This window comes from Puntigrus tetrazona, chromosome 16, assembly GCF_018831695.1.
Source record: "Puntigrus tetrazona isolate hp1 chromosome 16, ASM1883169v1, whole genome shotgun sequence".
NCBI lineage: Eukaryota > Metazoa > Chordata > Actinopteri > Cypriniformes > Cyprinidae > Puntigrus > Puntigrus tetrazona.
Genome location: NC_056714.1, coordinates 1,593,903 through 1,612,420, shown reverse-complemented (window position 1 = coordinate 1,612,420; position 18,518 = coordinate 1,593,903). Strand labels below are relative to the sequence as shown.

Genomic DNA, 18,518 nt, shown 5'->3' with positions numbered 1-18,518 from the left:
ACCTAAATAAGAGCCTAAAGTAAGTTCTATTTATCATATAAAATATTAGTGTCTCTTCAGCAGATTTAAATTAAACACCTAGGTTTATATTCATTTTACAGTGTCTTTTTGAAGCCTGAAAATGTTGATTAATGGATAGATAAAAATATATATGAGACGATATTAATTTAAAATGAAAAGTCTTATAGGTTTTGAATGATATTAGGGCAATTTTTCTTTGACCTGTGAATAAAATTGTTGCATATTGGACTCATAGACCAGATGTTCACATCTGTAGTGCATGATGTGACTAAAGTAGCTTGCTTGTGTGGCCATACTAACATTAGAAAATATATCCTGCAGCTCAGTCGAGGTATTTCCAACTTCTGGCTATAAATGGGATAATATTTTTGGAAGAATCGGTTTCCTTTGAAAAACATATTTAAAATGTAAAAAAATACATAATTAAGTCTTTTGATAATTTGTTGAATTAGTCTATTGCCTCCAACATATATAGGGGCAGGAGTCGTTTTTTAGGAGGCTATGAATCACTTGTCGGAGTCAGGGAGTGGACAGTGATTTCGAGGAGATTCTCATTTCAGAGCTTGCGGGAGATGTGGAATGTGTGAGTGTTTGCGATGGCTGTCCGCCCGCCACTAAAACCACACCGACCGTCCTGCCAACCGACTCCAAACAGATCAGCTCGTGTAATCTCCTTACACTTTCCCCGCTGTGCTGTTGCCACGAAGCAGATCTAATTAATTAACGCAATTAAACACATCTGTCGACACATTTTTGCTTTGCATTTTTTTTTTTTTTACCAAGCGCTACCTGGAAGTGCATTTAATTTCCATCCCTCAATATTTAGGGTGGAACATATCCCAGTTTTCACTGCGTAATTGGAGGGAACCAACTACAAGCGTACGCGTTTTTCAGTGCATGCTGGGAAAAGAGAGAGAAAGAAGATTTTTGTTTTAGGATCCTACTTTTTTGGAAAACTACTGACTATCTGATTAAACTGGAGGATTACCACACGGCTTAAATGAAATCGTAACTCAAACGCACATCATTAAAATTTCAGCCACCGGGAAGAAAAAAAACCTAAACTTCAACAACATACACAAATTGTGCACAGCCCGAGCAGAGTGCTTGAATGAGGAACATACGTTAGTCGTTGATGCTCTGATAGCACATGCAGTGCGGTTTACAGCCCACTGCGCAGCTGGGATCTGGAAAAGTATATTTTACTGTTCATTGCTTCCTTTTAACAAACTTAAAGGTATCTTGTTAAAAACGACACAAAAGCCACTTTTGTTCAATGCCAAACTGCAAGCGTTTTTTTTTTTTTTACTGCTGTAAAACCGCACTGCCACCAGTAATGTAGAAAATGCATGAGCGTGTGGGAGTTTGGAGGTCTTTGCACTCCACATTTGGTAAATCAATTCGTTAAAAGGAATCAGTGACAGTTCTGGCACTAAGACTGCGAGTCACGATGGCCTAGGGTCTGGGTTCAAACTCTGATATAACATCATTTTTTTGCCTCAGAGGCTCTCTGTTGTCCTTCAACACACGTTGCACCTGTGATCTGCAATCGCACTGGTAGCTCTAAAAAAGCGATTTTACCAAATGGCTGATATTTAAGTTGCATGAAATATAGAATGTATAAAATACTGTTAGGCGAGACAATGTTATTTTGAAACTTCATGCAGTTCTGATTCCAGTGTTGTATCATATGATTGTCTGTGCCTCTCATGTGATACTGTCATGTGCTTCTTCATTTTCATGGGTTATGTTCTCATTGGTTTATTGTCATGATTAGTTTCAGGTGTGTCCTGTTTAATAATTGGTCCATGTGTGTATATATAGCACTCATATTTCCTTAGTCAGTTGTCTAGCTTTGTTATTGCAAGCCTTTGTTGGTTAGTTTGTCAAGTCTGTTCAAGTTAAGTTCTCATGCTCATGTCACGGTTTACTTCAGTTTTTTTGTATTTGTTTATTAAATAAATCTGCACATGTGTTCGCAACTTGACTCGCCTTTCAGTGAAATTTGAAGATATTTTCATACCCATTAGCACTTTTTTTAAAAAAAAAAAAACTTAGCTTTTATATTTAATTTTTAGTTGTTTTTTTTATTATTAATGGCCAGTGTGGGTAAATTATTAGAATTATTAAATTAAATTTCATTTAGTTTTTATGCATTATGCGGTATTCATCTAAAATCCAAAAATAAAGATAAAACAAAGATTCTTCTTCATTACTTTAACAACATAATTGCTAGGCAAAATGATACTAGCTTTGATTATGAAAAGAAATGAAGCACTGTGAGTGATGTAATATAGTCAGTCTCCTTAAACCCTCTAACAACATAAATATTAGCATACAAATATTCCCTTGACAACACAGTCAGTTTGTGATGTTGTGTAATGCTGGTTGGTTTGGTTCATGGCTTCGACACTTAAAGACTTTTTCCTGAAAAAGTGGACAGGCATTGTTGCACCTAATTCTTTACAAATCCCAGAATGCACTGCAGCACGCTAAAAGAAATGGTGCAAGTTTAAAAATATGTAGACTTTTTTTGTCTGACAGAACAAAATCATCTAAGATTTGTGCTTGTTGGCTTGTTGGAAGTATGCTATGGTAAATTTAACAATATTTTCATTTTAAACTCCATTGGAATTAACATTGAGCCTCGTCTATTGTGTGCGTCACATGAGTAGCTCTATTTTATCTCGAGTAACTTGTGCAAATTTCCCCTGCTGCTCTGAGAACATTAACATAATTAAAGATTAATGAGGGCTGTTTAGTGGAAATTCATATATAGGCATCGGCTTCCCTCTCATCTCTGCTATCTACGGGTTTCAGCTCTATCTGATAGAGCATTATAATGGAAACCATATGACAATGTGCTAAATATAGAGCCAATCAAGCCTTAATCATGACACACATCAGTATGTAAATGCCATTTATTACTGGCTCTCATCATAAACTCTCCATATACCGAGTAATCTGAGTGTCTGCTATTAAAGCCCGGTGAACGCTGTGAGATTTTGGCAACGGTTTTGCCATCTGAGACAAATTTCTAGGGATCCTAAAGGATTTCTGTTGCTAAAGGGCAAAATTGTAAAGCTTTAATCTCCTACTGTGACATTGACAGATGGAGAATTAATGGTCTTTGTGATGAATGTTGTAAAGGGGTCTTATACTGGACAAGAAGCTTTGGACTTTGGAGACCGTTCAAAAAGTTGCTAGTTCTCCATAAAATGATAAATTGTCCCAAACTCATTTTAATGTACATAACAACTTCGCCTGGGTTGAAAGATTAATTTTTTCACTATGTTTGCCATTTTTTGGTTTGAATAAAGTAATTTAGAGAAAAAAATAACACTGCATATATTCTTTCACTTTTTTGGATTATCTCCTAAAAGTAGAGATATTTGAGTCAAAGCTGAATTGTGGATAGATGTCTTGCAAAAACATTTTCACATAGCCTGGCATGAAAAAATATGTGTCTTCTTGACGTCACATCATACAATGTATTATCTTAAAGAATGTAAAAATAAAATCATACAGTTACCTTTGCATTTAAAAACTCGGCACAACTAAAAAAAACTGGCCAGAGTGTTGCACGTATCCGTATCATAACTGCTGAACTGAAATCTCCCCAGCCTCTGTTGGTGGTCTGTAGCGTTCACTGATTAAGAATAGAAAAGCATTCTTCAAGTAAATCTGGGACTCAAGGTGTTCAGGATTACTTGAATATTACAGGCAAGAATGTTGGATAGGTTTGGAACTCAAAATCTGCGGGACGGTGTTTGTCTGGTAGTGGGGTTTGACACCCTTAAATTAAACAATTGCCAGAGGCTATGTAAAGAGCCATTATCTCAGTGGGGAGTTTTCTCAGCAGGGTGGTTTAGATTTACCCAGGCTAACTCCGACTGTTGACTGCTGGCATGAAATCATTTCATGCTCGAGTGAATCTAGTGTGACCAATCATAGTTCACTTTCAAGTAAAAAAAAAAATATATATATATAAAAACACTGTTAATGACTTTACTAATGCTCATTATGTCTGGCTCATTATTTTTCATTTTATGGTTTCAATGTCAAAACCTTAATGACTAATGAAATATGAAATATTTATGTAGAGAACTTACATTGAATACGATCATACACACACACATATATATATATATATATATATATATATATATATATATATATATATATATATATATATATATATATATATACAAATTAGTTAATTGAATGCAAAGTACATAATGATTACTAAAATTACAATTCATTTTGTTAAGTTTATGCATAAAACAGCGAGGTATGTTATTGCAATCATAAAACTTCAAAAATATTGTAGGGCCCCAGTGCGGTTACCTCAACTGTATGCCGGCCCTTAAGCCACTGCTGGAATTACATGGATCTGAATATAGTCCGTTTAATAGCCAACAATCCATGTTTATAAATATATAAGGCTTCTCCAGAGTCTAGCTGCTGATCTGATGTGCAATACACAGAAGACTTGAGAAAACTCTGAATTTGTATTAAAAGAGATGAAAGACACATGAAAGTGTGGCTTCTGTTTCAATTAACATCAGAGACAATGTTTGAATCCTTTCAACTGTATCTGATGTCCTTCCTCACTGTTCCTGTTTAATGGCTTCCTCTGTCTAAATATTTCTATGTTGTTAGGGGAAATGGTACATGTTTAATAACTCAGACAGAAGAGATCTGGCGACTGAGGTACATGTCTGAGCAGATCCGCCTCTTCAAAGACAAAAGCAACAACCAACTAATGAGCGTTCAGGCGTTCTCCAATATTTGGGGTGCACTGCTGAGGTTCAATGGTAATCTACACATATTAAATATCTGGAAAATATGTAACAGTAACCGTAGTAACTACAATTAACAACACAAGCTTGTTGGAAAATGTGCCTGTGATAACATTTCTACAGAATGATATTAAACTGCTTCTTGCATGTATGAGACACTATTAGTGAATGTAAATCTGGAAATGTAATGTAATGTGAATGCTGTCAAACATACAGAACACCGTTTCTTTAATCCTGATGGGATGAAACATCTTAGTAAAGCTCATTAGCAATTTAAACAGTTCAAAGTAACTAGTCAATGATTATTACCCATTTCACACATTCCAACACTAATGAGATTTTTTTTAAGCTTACCAGAGGACATGCAACCTACTTGTTTTGAATGATGTTTGATTGTGTTTATTGCTCTTCTCCGTCAATGTTTCTCAAATATTCAGCCCATTAACAATGCCTGCAGTTCTGGATTATACAAATATAGGCATGTGCTGCAGACCCGCTTAAACATGCATGAACGCCAACGTTCACTAAACCAACTCTACATTTACATGTTTACCATCTTTACACAAGTACTTGGTTATCTAGAGGTCTTCTATCAATTCGCAGAATACAATATCCACATTCACTTTCCAACCTTGTTAAATGAGGCTTTCTGGGGTGTTAAAACTTTTGCATGTCTTACCTGACTTGCTCTTGATCTTCTTGGATGGCTGTTTCTTTTTAATGTACTTGGCGGCATCCTGCTGCAGTGGTGGTTCCTCTTCCTGCTCAGCTATCGGCTCAGGGATGGACTCGCATCCAGCTGCAAAACAACATACAGATAGATATTCATCATTAATAATAAGCTGCTGGTTAGTATAGCTCTGTACTCCACTTAACCCAATAAAGCTTACTGTGTCCTGTCGGATGCATGAATTTTAAGTGATCAGCATAATCAAAACTTTGCTGACAGACTCACACAATCTTCTACATTCCCCTGACTGATAGTTCAGACTGTTTTATTAAATAAAAGTTGAGTATAATTCTAAAGCTGTCCAGATTTAGGTTGTGGCATGTGTGTTTTTGCTCTTAATTATTTTTTATTTCTTAATATTTTTTAAAATATGATACTGCACATCAAGATTTTAAAGAACTTTTAAATGTGCATATCTTAATCATCATGGTATTACATTAAACTACAGCTCTGATCATAAAACGATTAAATATCATCTCACAACGTGAGATTCCAGAAATGTTGGGAATTGTTAAATAAAATTGTAGTCACAATAGAACATAGATAACATAAAAAAATGTTTAAATTGAGAACTCTGACAATTTTATGCACAAAATTAGCTCATTTCAAATTTTATGCCAAACACTTTTCTACTTTTCCATTTTAAATGAGCCTTGACCCACAAGAAACAATGACACTTCTGGACCACATATTTTTGCACATCTTTTTGCATGATAGAGCTTTAGTTGGCATCTGCAAATGGCAAGGCAGATTGTGTTTACCGACAGTGGTTTCTGGAAGTATTCCTGGGCCCATTTAGTAATGTCAATGACAGAATCATGCTGATGAGTGATGAACTGTCGTCTGAGAGCCTGAAGAACATGGGCATTCAACAAAGGTCTTCGGCCTTGTTCTTTATGAACAGAGATTTTTACAATTTCTCCAAATCTTTTGATGTTATGCAATGTACATGATGAGATTTGCAAAGCCTTTGCAATTTGACTTTGAGGAACATTGTTTTTAAAGTATTCCACAATGTTTTTATGCACTATTTCATAGATTGGAGAGTCTCTGTATATCTTTACTTCTAAAAAAAGATTCTGCCTCTCTCAAGACATCCCTTGTATATCTAATCATGTTAGACCCGATGTCAATTAAAATAAATAGTTTCTAGATGTTCTCACAGCTAATTCTTTTCAAACTTTCTTGCTTTTCTAGCCCTTTGTTGCCCCATGACAACATTTTTGAAACCTGTAACAGGCATCAAATTTGAAATTAGCTAATTTAGTGGCTGAACGTGTAAAATTTCTCTGACTAAAAATTTGGTATGTTTTCTATGTTCTGTGAACACAATATTGGCTCATGTGATATTTTTCTTTTATTCAAATTTTAAAAAACTTGTATTAAATCATTTTACTGAGAGATATACAGCAATTGATATTTATATGCATTTAATGCAAGCGGTCTACTGTAAAGAAATTTCATATTCCGTTCATTTACATTACAAACAATCCGAAATTTGTTACTTTTGGCAATATATAAAACAACATCTCCACCAATAAAATTGAGGTTTTCCTCCATATTCCCACTATCACTCTACCAAATAAACTAAAATATATTAAACATAATAATTTTTTAAATAGCAAAACAAAATAGATGTTTAGATTATTCTTTTTCCATAAGTCAGGCATTACAGGGTCAAATTCTACACACTGAGTAGTTACATAAAATTATACTTTGTGCTTTGTGTAATAGAAAATCAATGTTGACACACTGTTGACGTATTTAAAATTTCTCCAAACTGCTGGCAGATCGGAGTACACCTGCTGGACTCCATCAGATGGATTTGAAACTCACTGCTGAGGATCAGCCAGAATTAGGAGTTTTGAAGGGGACTGATGAATCAGCCTCTTATGTTTCTTGGTCCAGCCTCTTACCCACAATCCTTTACCTCTTTTTTTACACCGCATACCCCAAATAGACAAATCTAGCGAGACTGCTTACTTTCCTGAGAAAAGCTTATCATAATCCTCCTCTAATATTTACACAGACCTCAACAGACTGTTCATTTAGGAGTAATATTTCAGATCAAAGATGGAGGTCTTATAACGCAGGTATTTGTGTGGATGTAGTCTGTAGCCTACAGCAAGAGGGTTCGTCTGTGATCAACACTTAACTCTACAACTGAACAAGAAGACTGCTTTCAAATGCTACAAAAACAAAACCGGATATCTGCTAACAAGCAATGCAATAGTGTCTGGTCTCAGCTTGTAACTTTAGCTCTATTCGTTGTTTTAATTCACGAAGCAAGAAGTAGACTTGTTTTAGCTAAAAGACTTACTTTTAAATAAGCCCAAGCATTTCTTATTCTCTCCTCTCAATTGAGCCACTGGGTTTAACATTTGAAAACAAAGTCCTATTTGGGAAGAAATGCAATGACATTTCCTCCAGAAAAAGTTAGGAAATTGAGTGTTGAAAGCAGGTAAAATTTGCTACTTTCCCCAACACTCAGCAGTTCTGCACCATGAGTTTGAGGCTCCTATCAACAACTACGTTTTTGTTTCTTCTAGATGTCTCCACTTCACATTAACAGCAATTACAGCAGCCGTAGTGTTTATTTACAGAAGGTTTAGCAATTAATGTGACTGTAATATTTCAATCAACGAAAGAGATGCACATATAAGATATAACATTGAATCAAAACAATTAACAGGTTTGTTGCGACCCTTATTAAAAATGTCTTAATTTAGCTTATATTGTTACCTATGATTTGATGCTCCACTGCGATGGCTAGTCTGCCCATAAGCTTTGCTCATAGCTATTGACTGATGCATGGCTTAAAAAAATTGTTCGATATTATCATTTGAACCTCGAAACACAGTTTTAATTGAGGAAGGAGTAACAATGAAATGATAACACAACCGAATATCAAAAACACAGACTGTATTTCACTTGAGTATTCAGCTGCGTGTAATGTTGCATAATTAAATGTTATTATAATAGTAAGTACATATAATAAATGTAACAAGGACACCTTAAAATAAAGTGTTACCAGTGTTTGATTTATCATTTTAATTTTGTCAATAAAAAAAAAAAAAAACTCCCATAAAACTCCTTTAAACAAATCTTTAAATATGGCTCGACTTTAACAAGTGAGCCAAACACTGACTCCTCCATGAACAAACCGTGACCTCCAGTGGTTCGTTCAAAAGAAGATTTTAAAGACAAAAAGGCAGAAAAATGAAACAAAAACACGAAGCCCCTCAGATATGAGAAATACGAACGCTGATGCATTAGCTCAGAGGCAGGTGCTCAGGGAGTGCGGCAATCCTTCCGTGTGATGTCATCACTTGAACGCAAGGTCAGGTGAGGGAGAACGGGACTCACAAATGGGGAAGGCAGACAGGAAGACACAAATCAGACGGATAAAGCAGCCAGGTCACAAGTGTGCGTATGAGAGAGTGTCAAGAGTTTGACTTTAAACTTGAAGGAATGGCGCAACACGTCCTGCGGACATATTTCATCAGACAAAAGCAATTTAAGCAGGATTCTCTGAGATTAATCACTCATTCTCCTCCACACGACTGGCAACTGACCAAACGCTGTGCGCTCAGACATCCTGCCATCAGAGGGGAGGATAATATCTACACACCCAGTGTCCAAACACCAGAGAGAGAGAGAGAGAGAGAGAGAAAGAGACAGTCCGAGACTTCAGGGAGGACAGGCGTCTGATAACAGAACCCATCGAGTTAATCATTCACACATTCCTCAGGGATCTCTGGCGTTTTATGTGTCCTCTGAAGTAAAGCTCTATTCTTTCCATCCTTATTGCCCCTGCACGTCACTACAATAGCATTAGTGTAACACGAGAAGACTTCATACCTGGTTTACTACCAAAATGAAAGACAAAACAAAACTTTTACATTTTTACGCTTTGGCATTTTTCACTGAACCGGTCAAGTTTTTTTTCCTCCATCCATCTCAGGGCTGTCCATCGATTAAAATAATCACTCAATGTCATGAGTTAAGTCGCAATTAATCGCACATTTTTTTCTGTTCTAAATGCACATTAAATTATGAATTTTCAAACAGGTTTCAAATGCCTTCAAACTGACATGGGCATGAACAGATATGGATGCTTTATGCGATATATGTTCATTATAAGTGAATCCGTAGTTAACATAGAGCATGAAGACTGGATATGTTTCAAAGGTAATGGATATTTTTCAAATAACTTTTAATAACGCAAAAAAATAGAAATGCCAGATACTCTTTACTTCACTTCATTTGCACTGAGACATGTAGAAGACTAGTTCTACCTTTCCCATTGTTAATCTGCATAAAAATCCAGATTTATAATAGAGCCATCATCTCAAATAGCCTTCAAATAAGATAAAGACAATAACTGTGCTGGGATTTCGGTTATACTTATCCATAACTCAAAATTAGAGATGCAACATAATGTTGGTTTTAAAGCAGCACAATGTAACTATTCTGAACATGAAAAGTTACATGCAACTGTAGCCGCAACAAAGAGTGAAAACATAGCAGGATTTATCACATTTGGAGCTGTGAGCTCATTACAATCTTATTTATCAAAGTTGTTATCCAAAAATGTTGTGAGTCAGAGGGCGAGCTGTACGGCTGCAACATAGGAAATATTATTAATACCTTGGTATGGCATGGGTAACAAAGCTTTAAAGTGGTCTTAAATATAGATCTATGGCTGTTACATAGTGGGAACTCCTCTTTTATCTCTGTGTGCGTCATTTCTGGAGTACCCCAAGGTTCTATATTGGGCTCCAAATAACACCATTAGCTCTTGTTGTACTCCTTTTAAACATATTGGTTTAAGTATACAATGAAGCCCTTTCAAATGACCCCCCTATGCACGAAAGCTTCCAAAGTAAGATATTTCTGACCTGGCATCATGACGGTTGTAGGGACATTGGCTTCTGAGGAGAGAGAGAGACGGCCACCCTTGCCCAAGCGGTCACAGAGCAGCGTGATGTGTTTCTTCAAGCGCGAAGTGTCTTTTGGGATGGTTAGCAGGCCAGTGCTCAAGCTGATGGCCTGATCTTTGGAGCTGCGTGACAGACACGTTTTTAAGAGGTGGGAGACGGCTGCATCCACGCTCTCCTCCCAGCCCTGAAAAGACACATACAAACTAAGCTTTGCAAATATAAGAATTCACCATTTGAAAGTGAATAAACAAAGTCCTGCTTAAGAGTTTTGTGTTGTGGTTGTTGTGAAGTGTAAAGTTTATGACTTTCACACTAACGACTAGAGTACAAAGCAATTTAAATTTCATGACTAGATCTTGAACGGCTCTTAATTAATTTAAGTTCACCTTAGTTTATTGTCTTATTTATTTTTAATACTTTCTCATCCTCTGTTTGTAATCATCTGATGTTTTTATTCAATGAGCCGCAAACACTCCCTACCATCCAGTTCATTTTTCTAGCCACATCTAAAACTCGACCTACATACAAACAAGCCATAAACATTTTAATGGAATTTCTGTTCGAGTACATGTTTTTTTTTTTTGTTGTTGCATGGTTTGTGAAGTGCCTTTTGCCACATGCCTCATGAATGGAAAGTTACTCCCTGTGAACAGAGACTTTTATGTGTGTGTGTGTGCGTCTTTAAATCTGGCCTGCAGCATCTCCAGCCCACCCTTTAGCCGTCAGGCAGGCTGGAGAGGCTCTGAGAGATGGGCCGGTGGTGTTGACAGGCAGGTGGAATGTGGGACGACTGTGTCGCCATGCAGACAAGCCTTAATGAGATCTAATAGCAGGTAATCTGCCTTGTTACGCTGATGACAGGGGCGAGCCCTTTTTTTGACTGCAGAAGATAAAGAAGAATCGGAGGAACAGACGTCGATAAATTAGATAAAATTCACCAATGGAGGAAATTAGCGAATTACACCAGTAATAAAAGACGCTCAAGACACACGAGCGCTGTGTGTTTTGGCATACTGAATCACACTCTCTATGAATTATGCGCAGAGAGTTTGGAGATCCAAATATTGTTCACAGTCCTGAGTAACTCTCTCCAGATAAAAAAAATATTTCCACATGTGACTGTACAGCCGATGACCTAAAAGCGAAAGACTAGATTATTGCATGAGCGTTGCTTAATGGCACAGAATACACGGATGTTGTGGATGCCAGGGCACTGCTATGTGGTTGTTAAAATGTTCTGGGTGGTTGCTAAGGCATTGGTTGCTATGTGCAGTGGAGTAGCTTTGTCATAAAAAGTGGTGGGGACAGTGGCATGATGGGTGGTTATGCTGATTTAGGCAACTTTTTGCACTGTACATTCAACACTTCAACATTTTTTTTATAATTATTGACCTAGAATCCAGAGAATTGTAGAGGTTAAGTAAAACAATATCGAACTAGTTTGTAAAAGTATTTATTTTAATAAACTGAATTGAATGAATAACAAACAATCTGACTGACACCAGTGGTTCTTCGGGGCAAAGTTCTTATGAATATGATATTAACATTGTGTGGATGGGTGGGAAAAAAAAAAATTCTTGAAAAATTGAATTTGTTTTCTCACAGACTTTTGGGGCCGTGAGACAAACAGGTCCATTGTGCTCTGTTCTGATCGGGCTCCATTTACTCTGTCTAAAAAGAGCTCAGATTTGATTTAGAGATACCAGAATGTGCTGATAGAAAGCCATGTGCATTTTTCAAGTCAATCTGAATAACAAATGCATAGTTATAGCCATTTTATGTGTAAGGCCTATTATAGCCTATTACGGTCAAAGAAAGAAATTGAGGCGTTACATATGCACATCGAGTTTGGCGTATATATCACATACTGCAATTTTAGGAAAGGTGGCCCCACTTTTATTTAGAAATGTAGTCGAGACAAAAACTTTTTTAAAAACTCCCCATCATTTATGCGGCAATGCTTATATATCAGATCTTTTATTATCTAGTGTAAATGTTTCTTGTGTGTTTTTGCGCGTTGCATAAATTGTATAAATGAAAATGTGAAGCCTGACAGATTAGATGCTTATCTGTTTTACACGCTGTTAAAAGCCAACGATAACTTTTAAAAAGTGGCGACGACTCAACTTCAAACATAAAACTATAACAGTGGGTCCACAGCACAAATCGGTATTCTGATTTCAGGAACAACACAATGCTACAGGAGTCTGTTTTCACCATATCAGAAAACATATCCTACATTACCGAGGCCTTTGAAAGTGAGATAAAGCGTTGGAAAAATTCTGCTGGGTGTGAGAGACAATTTTGGTTTAAAGAATCAAGCTGTAAGCCAGCCTAGGAAAGCTTGACTCAATCAGGGTAACACTCATGTATTTATTCTATTCCTTATTCTGTCGTATTTCAACTTTAAAATGTTAGTGTATATCCATTAAAAAATTCAACTAAATTCAATTATATTTTAATAGCTTAAAAGCACAGAAGGCAATGAGTTTGGAGAAAACTGTGTAATGGTCACTTTAGTGTTTATGTGTCACATTCGTGTTACAGCTTTTTGTGCTTCGACACCCATGTCACCCAACACCCGGAGACAGATTCTCCAGATCAGGCAGACGCAGGCTGCTAATTCAAGGGGGTGCCTAATGTCAAAGTCTAGCTTTGTGTGTGTTCTCTCACAAGTTGCGGTGTGTCCTGCAGCAGTGGTAGGAGCGTGGCCTCCAGGATGGCAGTCTGCTCCGATACAAGTCCCTGCCACAGAGACAACAGCAGGATGAGGAGGTGAGTGGCGCTCCGCAAACGTGTAAAGGCTTGGATCAGACGCTCCCGGTTGTCTTCGGCTGCATCTGCTAATGCTATAACCTGACACGGAGACGAATGGACAGAAAAAGAGTTTCAAGTTAAGTGTACAACTAACTATACAGCTGTACTGTTTTTACAAACTTCATGATTAACTTTAAGATGCATTGCAGTATTATGTTGATGACAATTAAGCCCCGTTCGCACCATAACTATGATGGAGACTTTTAAGATAACAATATTAGCGTCCACGCCAGCAAATTATATCGTCTGTTTATTCTAAGCACATGTGCACAAGTGCGTCTGCCGCTTTAAATTCTCTAGCTCATTATAGCAGGATGGATTCTGATTGGCTGTCAATATTTGTATCGTTCATCAGCTGGGAAAAATGGAAGTGATTCCAATGATGTTGTTTCTCTGTGACTATATTGTTGTAGCTGTGTGGATTTTAATACATCTTAATATTTGTCATGCCTGGTGTAAACGGGCTTTTAGAGTATGCAAATTATATCTTTAATAATAATAAAAAAAAGAATTTAAAATGGCCTTTATTTTGAGAGGAATTTCTCATTAGATTATCATCCCTGTAGCAGTATTTAGCAATATTTAGGCGCAATCATTGCAAAAATAACGTCATAATGCAAACACTTTACTGTCTTAAAGCAAAATAAATAAATAAATAAATAAATAATTCTTCAGATTGTGGAATTAAATATGTCCTTGGATATAGTCTTTATAATTCACCTTAAGATGTGTTAAACATTAGTGTTTCGCTTAATGCCGGTCTTTTCTTTTTAATACAGTTCAATAAAAAGTGTGATATGAGAGACTGTTTAAGGAGATAAATGAGGAAAAATAAACAGAACAAGGCAAAGGGGGCAGTGCGCCACAATATAAAAAAAGTTAAAAAAAAGTTAGCAAAAGAGCATTAAAAAATAAACCATCATACAGGTCTGATTTGCTCTTTGAGAGCACACCACACCTGTAGTGTCAATCATATTTCGTCTGAAACCACACGGCACAAAGCACACAAAAAACACACTCAAACAGACATGAGAGAGACATCTGCTATTAAAGATCAGTGAGTATTGATAAAAATGTCTCAAGAGCCAATTTAAATAGACCTTCAGCAAAGGGGCTTTTGTGAGCAAGAGCACAAGAGTTGATTGATGCCAGCTGAGCGAAAACAAAAGCACATTTAACGGGAAAGAGAAAGAACTATCAGAGAACAGAAAGTCCAGAATAGGTAAAAAGAGCCTTGAGAAAAGATGTAAGGCAATTCTTGAACTTGCTCAGTGAAGAAGAGTTTAGTTTTGGCTGGATGTATTGTATGTGCCTCAAGAAGAGAATAATACAAACTTTCTTTTTTCTTTATCTATTTAAGTACCTTATTCAAAGAAGAAATTGAAAAAAATAGAGAAACAGGAAGTGGGTTTTCATTATGTACAATGTTAAGTATCACTTAAGATGAGTTCAGATTAGAAACCACTATCTTGAAGGGCTAAAATTTGCTGTTGGTTAGAAAAGAACAGACATGAAACAGCTGGCAGACCGTTAGACCCATCAGTGTGGTCACCACTTACCCATGGGCACATTCTACAAAAATTATATACTCTAAAAATACCCCAAACCATTTTGAAATATAACATTTCAAGCCCAAAACAAACCCCAGCCAATGGCAAAGACAGGCAAGAAAATACTTTATTCCCTGAGGGATGTAGCCAAATGCGGAGAGACAGAAATATCTGTGCAGTCAGAATAAACAGATTTTTTTTTTTATGTATATATAGTTCTTCGTGGGATGTCAGTAGTCAGTGGTCCAAGTTCACACCTTCAGAAGAATGAGAGCACTTCACTGCTGAATCTGTCATTATCAGACCTGAGGTCCAAGGTAATATGAAACTCTCAAAAAAAGCTTCAGCAACATGGTTTGGAGCCATGAAGACCATTTGCATGACAGTGGTGAATCATGATTTTTAAAAAGAACACTGACTTTTCATTTGGAGCTACTGAATTTAGATTTATGTTTACTGCCACTATAACGAAAAATCATGCATAATTAATTTTCAAATAAATATTTTCTGTTGCCGTTTTGTGAAAGATGGCTCTGTTTGAATGTACGTGGCACATTCGGCATAATTTTCCATGAATCACACGCAATCTTAAAGTGCTCCTATTATGGCTTTTTTTTAAAAATACCTTTCATGCGGTTTGTAACACCGCTCTAAATGAATGAGAACATCTTGCAGAGTTTTAAATCTGAATGTGCACAGCAGCCATTACTCCAGTCTTCAGTGTCACATGACCTTCGTTCTGACAAATTGTTCTAATATGCTTTTTTGCTTCAAAAACATTTATATTCTCTTAATATCAATGTTTAAACTGTTAAACCATTATGATTTTTTGAGATTTCAGAAAAAACCCTATTATAAATATATATATTTTATAAATATCTTTACTATTACTTTAGATCAATCTGAACCATTCTTGCTGAATAAAAGCATTCATTTTCTTAAAAACGTGCACACACACATTTTGACCAGCAGTGTAGAAATATATGGAAGCTTTGTGGACCCAGTCTTAGTGGCTGAATAAAGGGTTTGAGAGTTTTATTTAGAATTTTTTGATTTTCAGAATTTTAAATGATCTATTTTAGAACTAAAATTTTAGCCCTATAGCTAAACAAAAATATTATAAATCTGGTTACTAAATGTATGTGTAAGAATGGCTTCTGTGTGGAAAGAAAGCTGGGAGGTTGATGACAAAGAGATATGTATCTGTACCAGCAAACGATCCTAGACAGTTACCATTGTTGTTTTTAGTCATGGCGCAGAGATTTCACTGAGATAGATAAAGAAATGCTGGTGAAGACAATTCTTGTTTATAAACCCGTCCATTGAAGAGAGGTAAGTAAGACTAAGGGTATGATAGTATCTGGCAACCCATAGAGACAACTAAGATGCCTTATCAGCTGGCTCAGATCTGATAAATATGCCACTCCATGTCTCTTCTGTTGTCTTCCTGGGAAAATTGTTCATTATCCACCTTTTCCCTCACTTCTCCATGGGTGAAAACACTGCAGTGAGAGACATCACTTCCATTTAGTCAACAATAAACCAGACAGCTTATGCAGAAAGCTGCCTAGTTGATCAGGTTTTTAGAGATTTTAAAGCTGCCTAAAACACTTTATGAGTTGCAAATTCACGTTGAAACACAATGCATTTCAACAAATAAGCAACAAACAAATATTGCTTGCGCATTTCACAACACCTTTAAGGTGAACTGGTGCATTTTTATGAAACAGATGACCATATCATATTCATGTACGTATCATGGCATTATGGAAACTGAAAAATCAAATACATTTGGACTGTAAAGTACCATCTACACTAAACCCTACCCTAAAACTAACCAACAGCGTTAACAGAAGCAACTGTGAGATAAACACTTCTCCACATTTTAGTAGACTGTGGAAACTTAACACTGGACTTCCAGCAACTTGGACTATGAGGTTCTCCACCCTTCCAGTTCTTCTTCTCCTTAGCACAAGGTAAGTTGACAATGTGAATACGACAACTGTAGCCAAATTCCTTGACACATCTGTGTGTGGTGGCTCTTGATGCCTTGACCCCAGCCTCAGTCCATTCCTTGTGAAGTTCACTCAAATTCTTGAATCTATTTTGCTTGGCAATCCTCATAAGGCTGCGGTTCTCTCGGTTGGTTGTGCATCTTTTTCCTTCCACTCAACTTTCTGTAAACATGCTTGGATACAGCACTCTGTGAACAACAAGTTTCTTTGGCCATGAATGTTTGTGGCTTACTCTCCTTGTGGAAGGTGTCAATTATTATCAGCAGTCTTCCCCATGATTGTGTAGCCTAGCAAACCAAACCGAGCTTTCACAGCTTTCACAGTTCATACTAAAACCGATGAAACAGATCCTGACTAGTCTTAACGCCATTAAAAACCTGCCACCACATAACACAGTATGTTGATAAAGGAAGAGGCGTGAAAAGCTTAAAAATAAAATGTGGAAGTAGGTACTTCAGCTTATTCAACTTCTATCAAGCAACCGAAGGAAGAAGACCAGTATTTGGGCAAGATTTCAGGGATAGATGGTACGGTTGTTTGTGTATTCATGGCTAGGTTACTCACGGTTCCATATATAGAAGCCATGAGTCTACAAACAGCCCTTTCATTACTGTGAGCTTTCTCTAGTCATTTCAGCAGACACAATCCAACAGTCTGTAATCAACAGTTAAACCTCACCTCCCAGGCAGAAACCAGCCCACCTCCATACACTGACCCCCCTGAAGTAACGGCAACCTGTCATTTATACTCACGAATATAAAACCAGGAGAAAGATGAACTATATGCAGGCTGTGGACAAAATAATGAAAACATGTGAGCTCAATCATTAAAGAGTTCACGAAGAAGTTTCTTTTATTGCAATAAATTACAATAACAATTGCAAATGCAGCTGCAAAGATCAGTTGCATAAAATGCATTGTTAATTATCTGCTTTCGTCAATGTTAAAATAATTAACATGTGCTAAGACATTAACATGTTTGATTTTCCAATGAAACTTGGACAATGAATTCTCAAGTTATTAAATAGCTATCTCATAGCCTCAGATACCTCACAGATAGCTCAAGGCTAGTTTATGTGTTTAGAATTACAGCCAATGTATGGTTGATTAAAAAAAAAAAAATGGAATGAGTTTGTTGGATAAGGAAGCCGGCTTGATTTGACCTAACTGTAACCCAGTGGTGTTGGGTTCAAGATATGGATACCACTTTGTGTTTGCATGTATGCAGTAACTGAAGCAGAAAAGAAACAACATCAGTTGATTTATCCATAGTGGGAAATCTATTTTTGTTGGTGAAAGAAAAAATAAGAATAACTACTAATACAAATAAATTTGCCTAAACGTTTTGATATTTTTCGATATACTTTCATTCTGCCGTAATAATCTAGGAAGATGAAGGCTGCCGTACCATGGCCGCAGCAGGTGCAGTGATATCATTGCGCTTGCTTTAGCCGTGGTATGGCAGCAAACTTCCTTGATCATTACGCCAGAATGAGAGTATAGTTCCTAATCAACATTGAGCCTAGAACATTGAATACCGCCAGTCTTAGCACACAGCATAACTACAGAAGAGTCAAGTTTTAAATAGAAAAAAATATTTAAACTCTTCTGTCATTTTTTAACACAGCGCTACTGGTTTAA

General features: G+C 36.6%; 1 protein-coding gene across 2 annotated transcripts in view; it reads right to left on the bottom strand.

Moving 5' to 3' along the window:
- The window catches only part of bbs9 (Bardet-Biedl syndrome 9), a 79,040-nt gene that overhangs the window by 21,517 nt on the left and 39,005 nt on the right, over positions 1-18,518 (bottom strand). For both annotated transcript variants that reach the window (XM_043260682.1, XM_043260683.1), the window contains 3 exons: positions 13,170-13,352; positions 10,455-10,680; positions 5,503-5,622 (listed from right to left, as the gene is read on the bottom strand). In XM_043260682.1, coding sequence (XP_043116617.1) covers positions 5,503-5,622; positions 10,455-10,680; positions 13,170-13,352 — 529 coding nt within the window. The remainder of the gene's footprint in view (positions 1-5,502; positions 5,623-10,454; positions 10,681-13,169; positions 13,353-18,518) is intronic.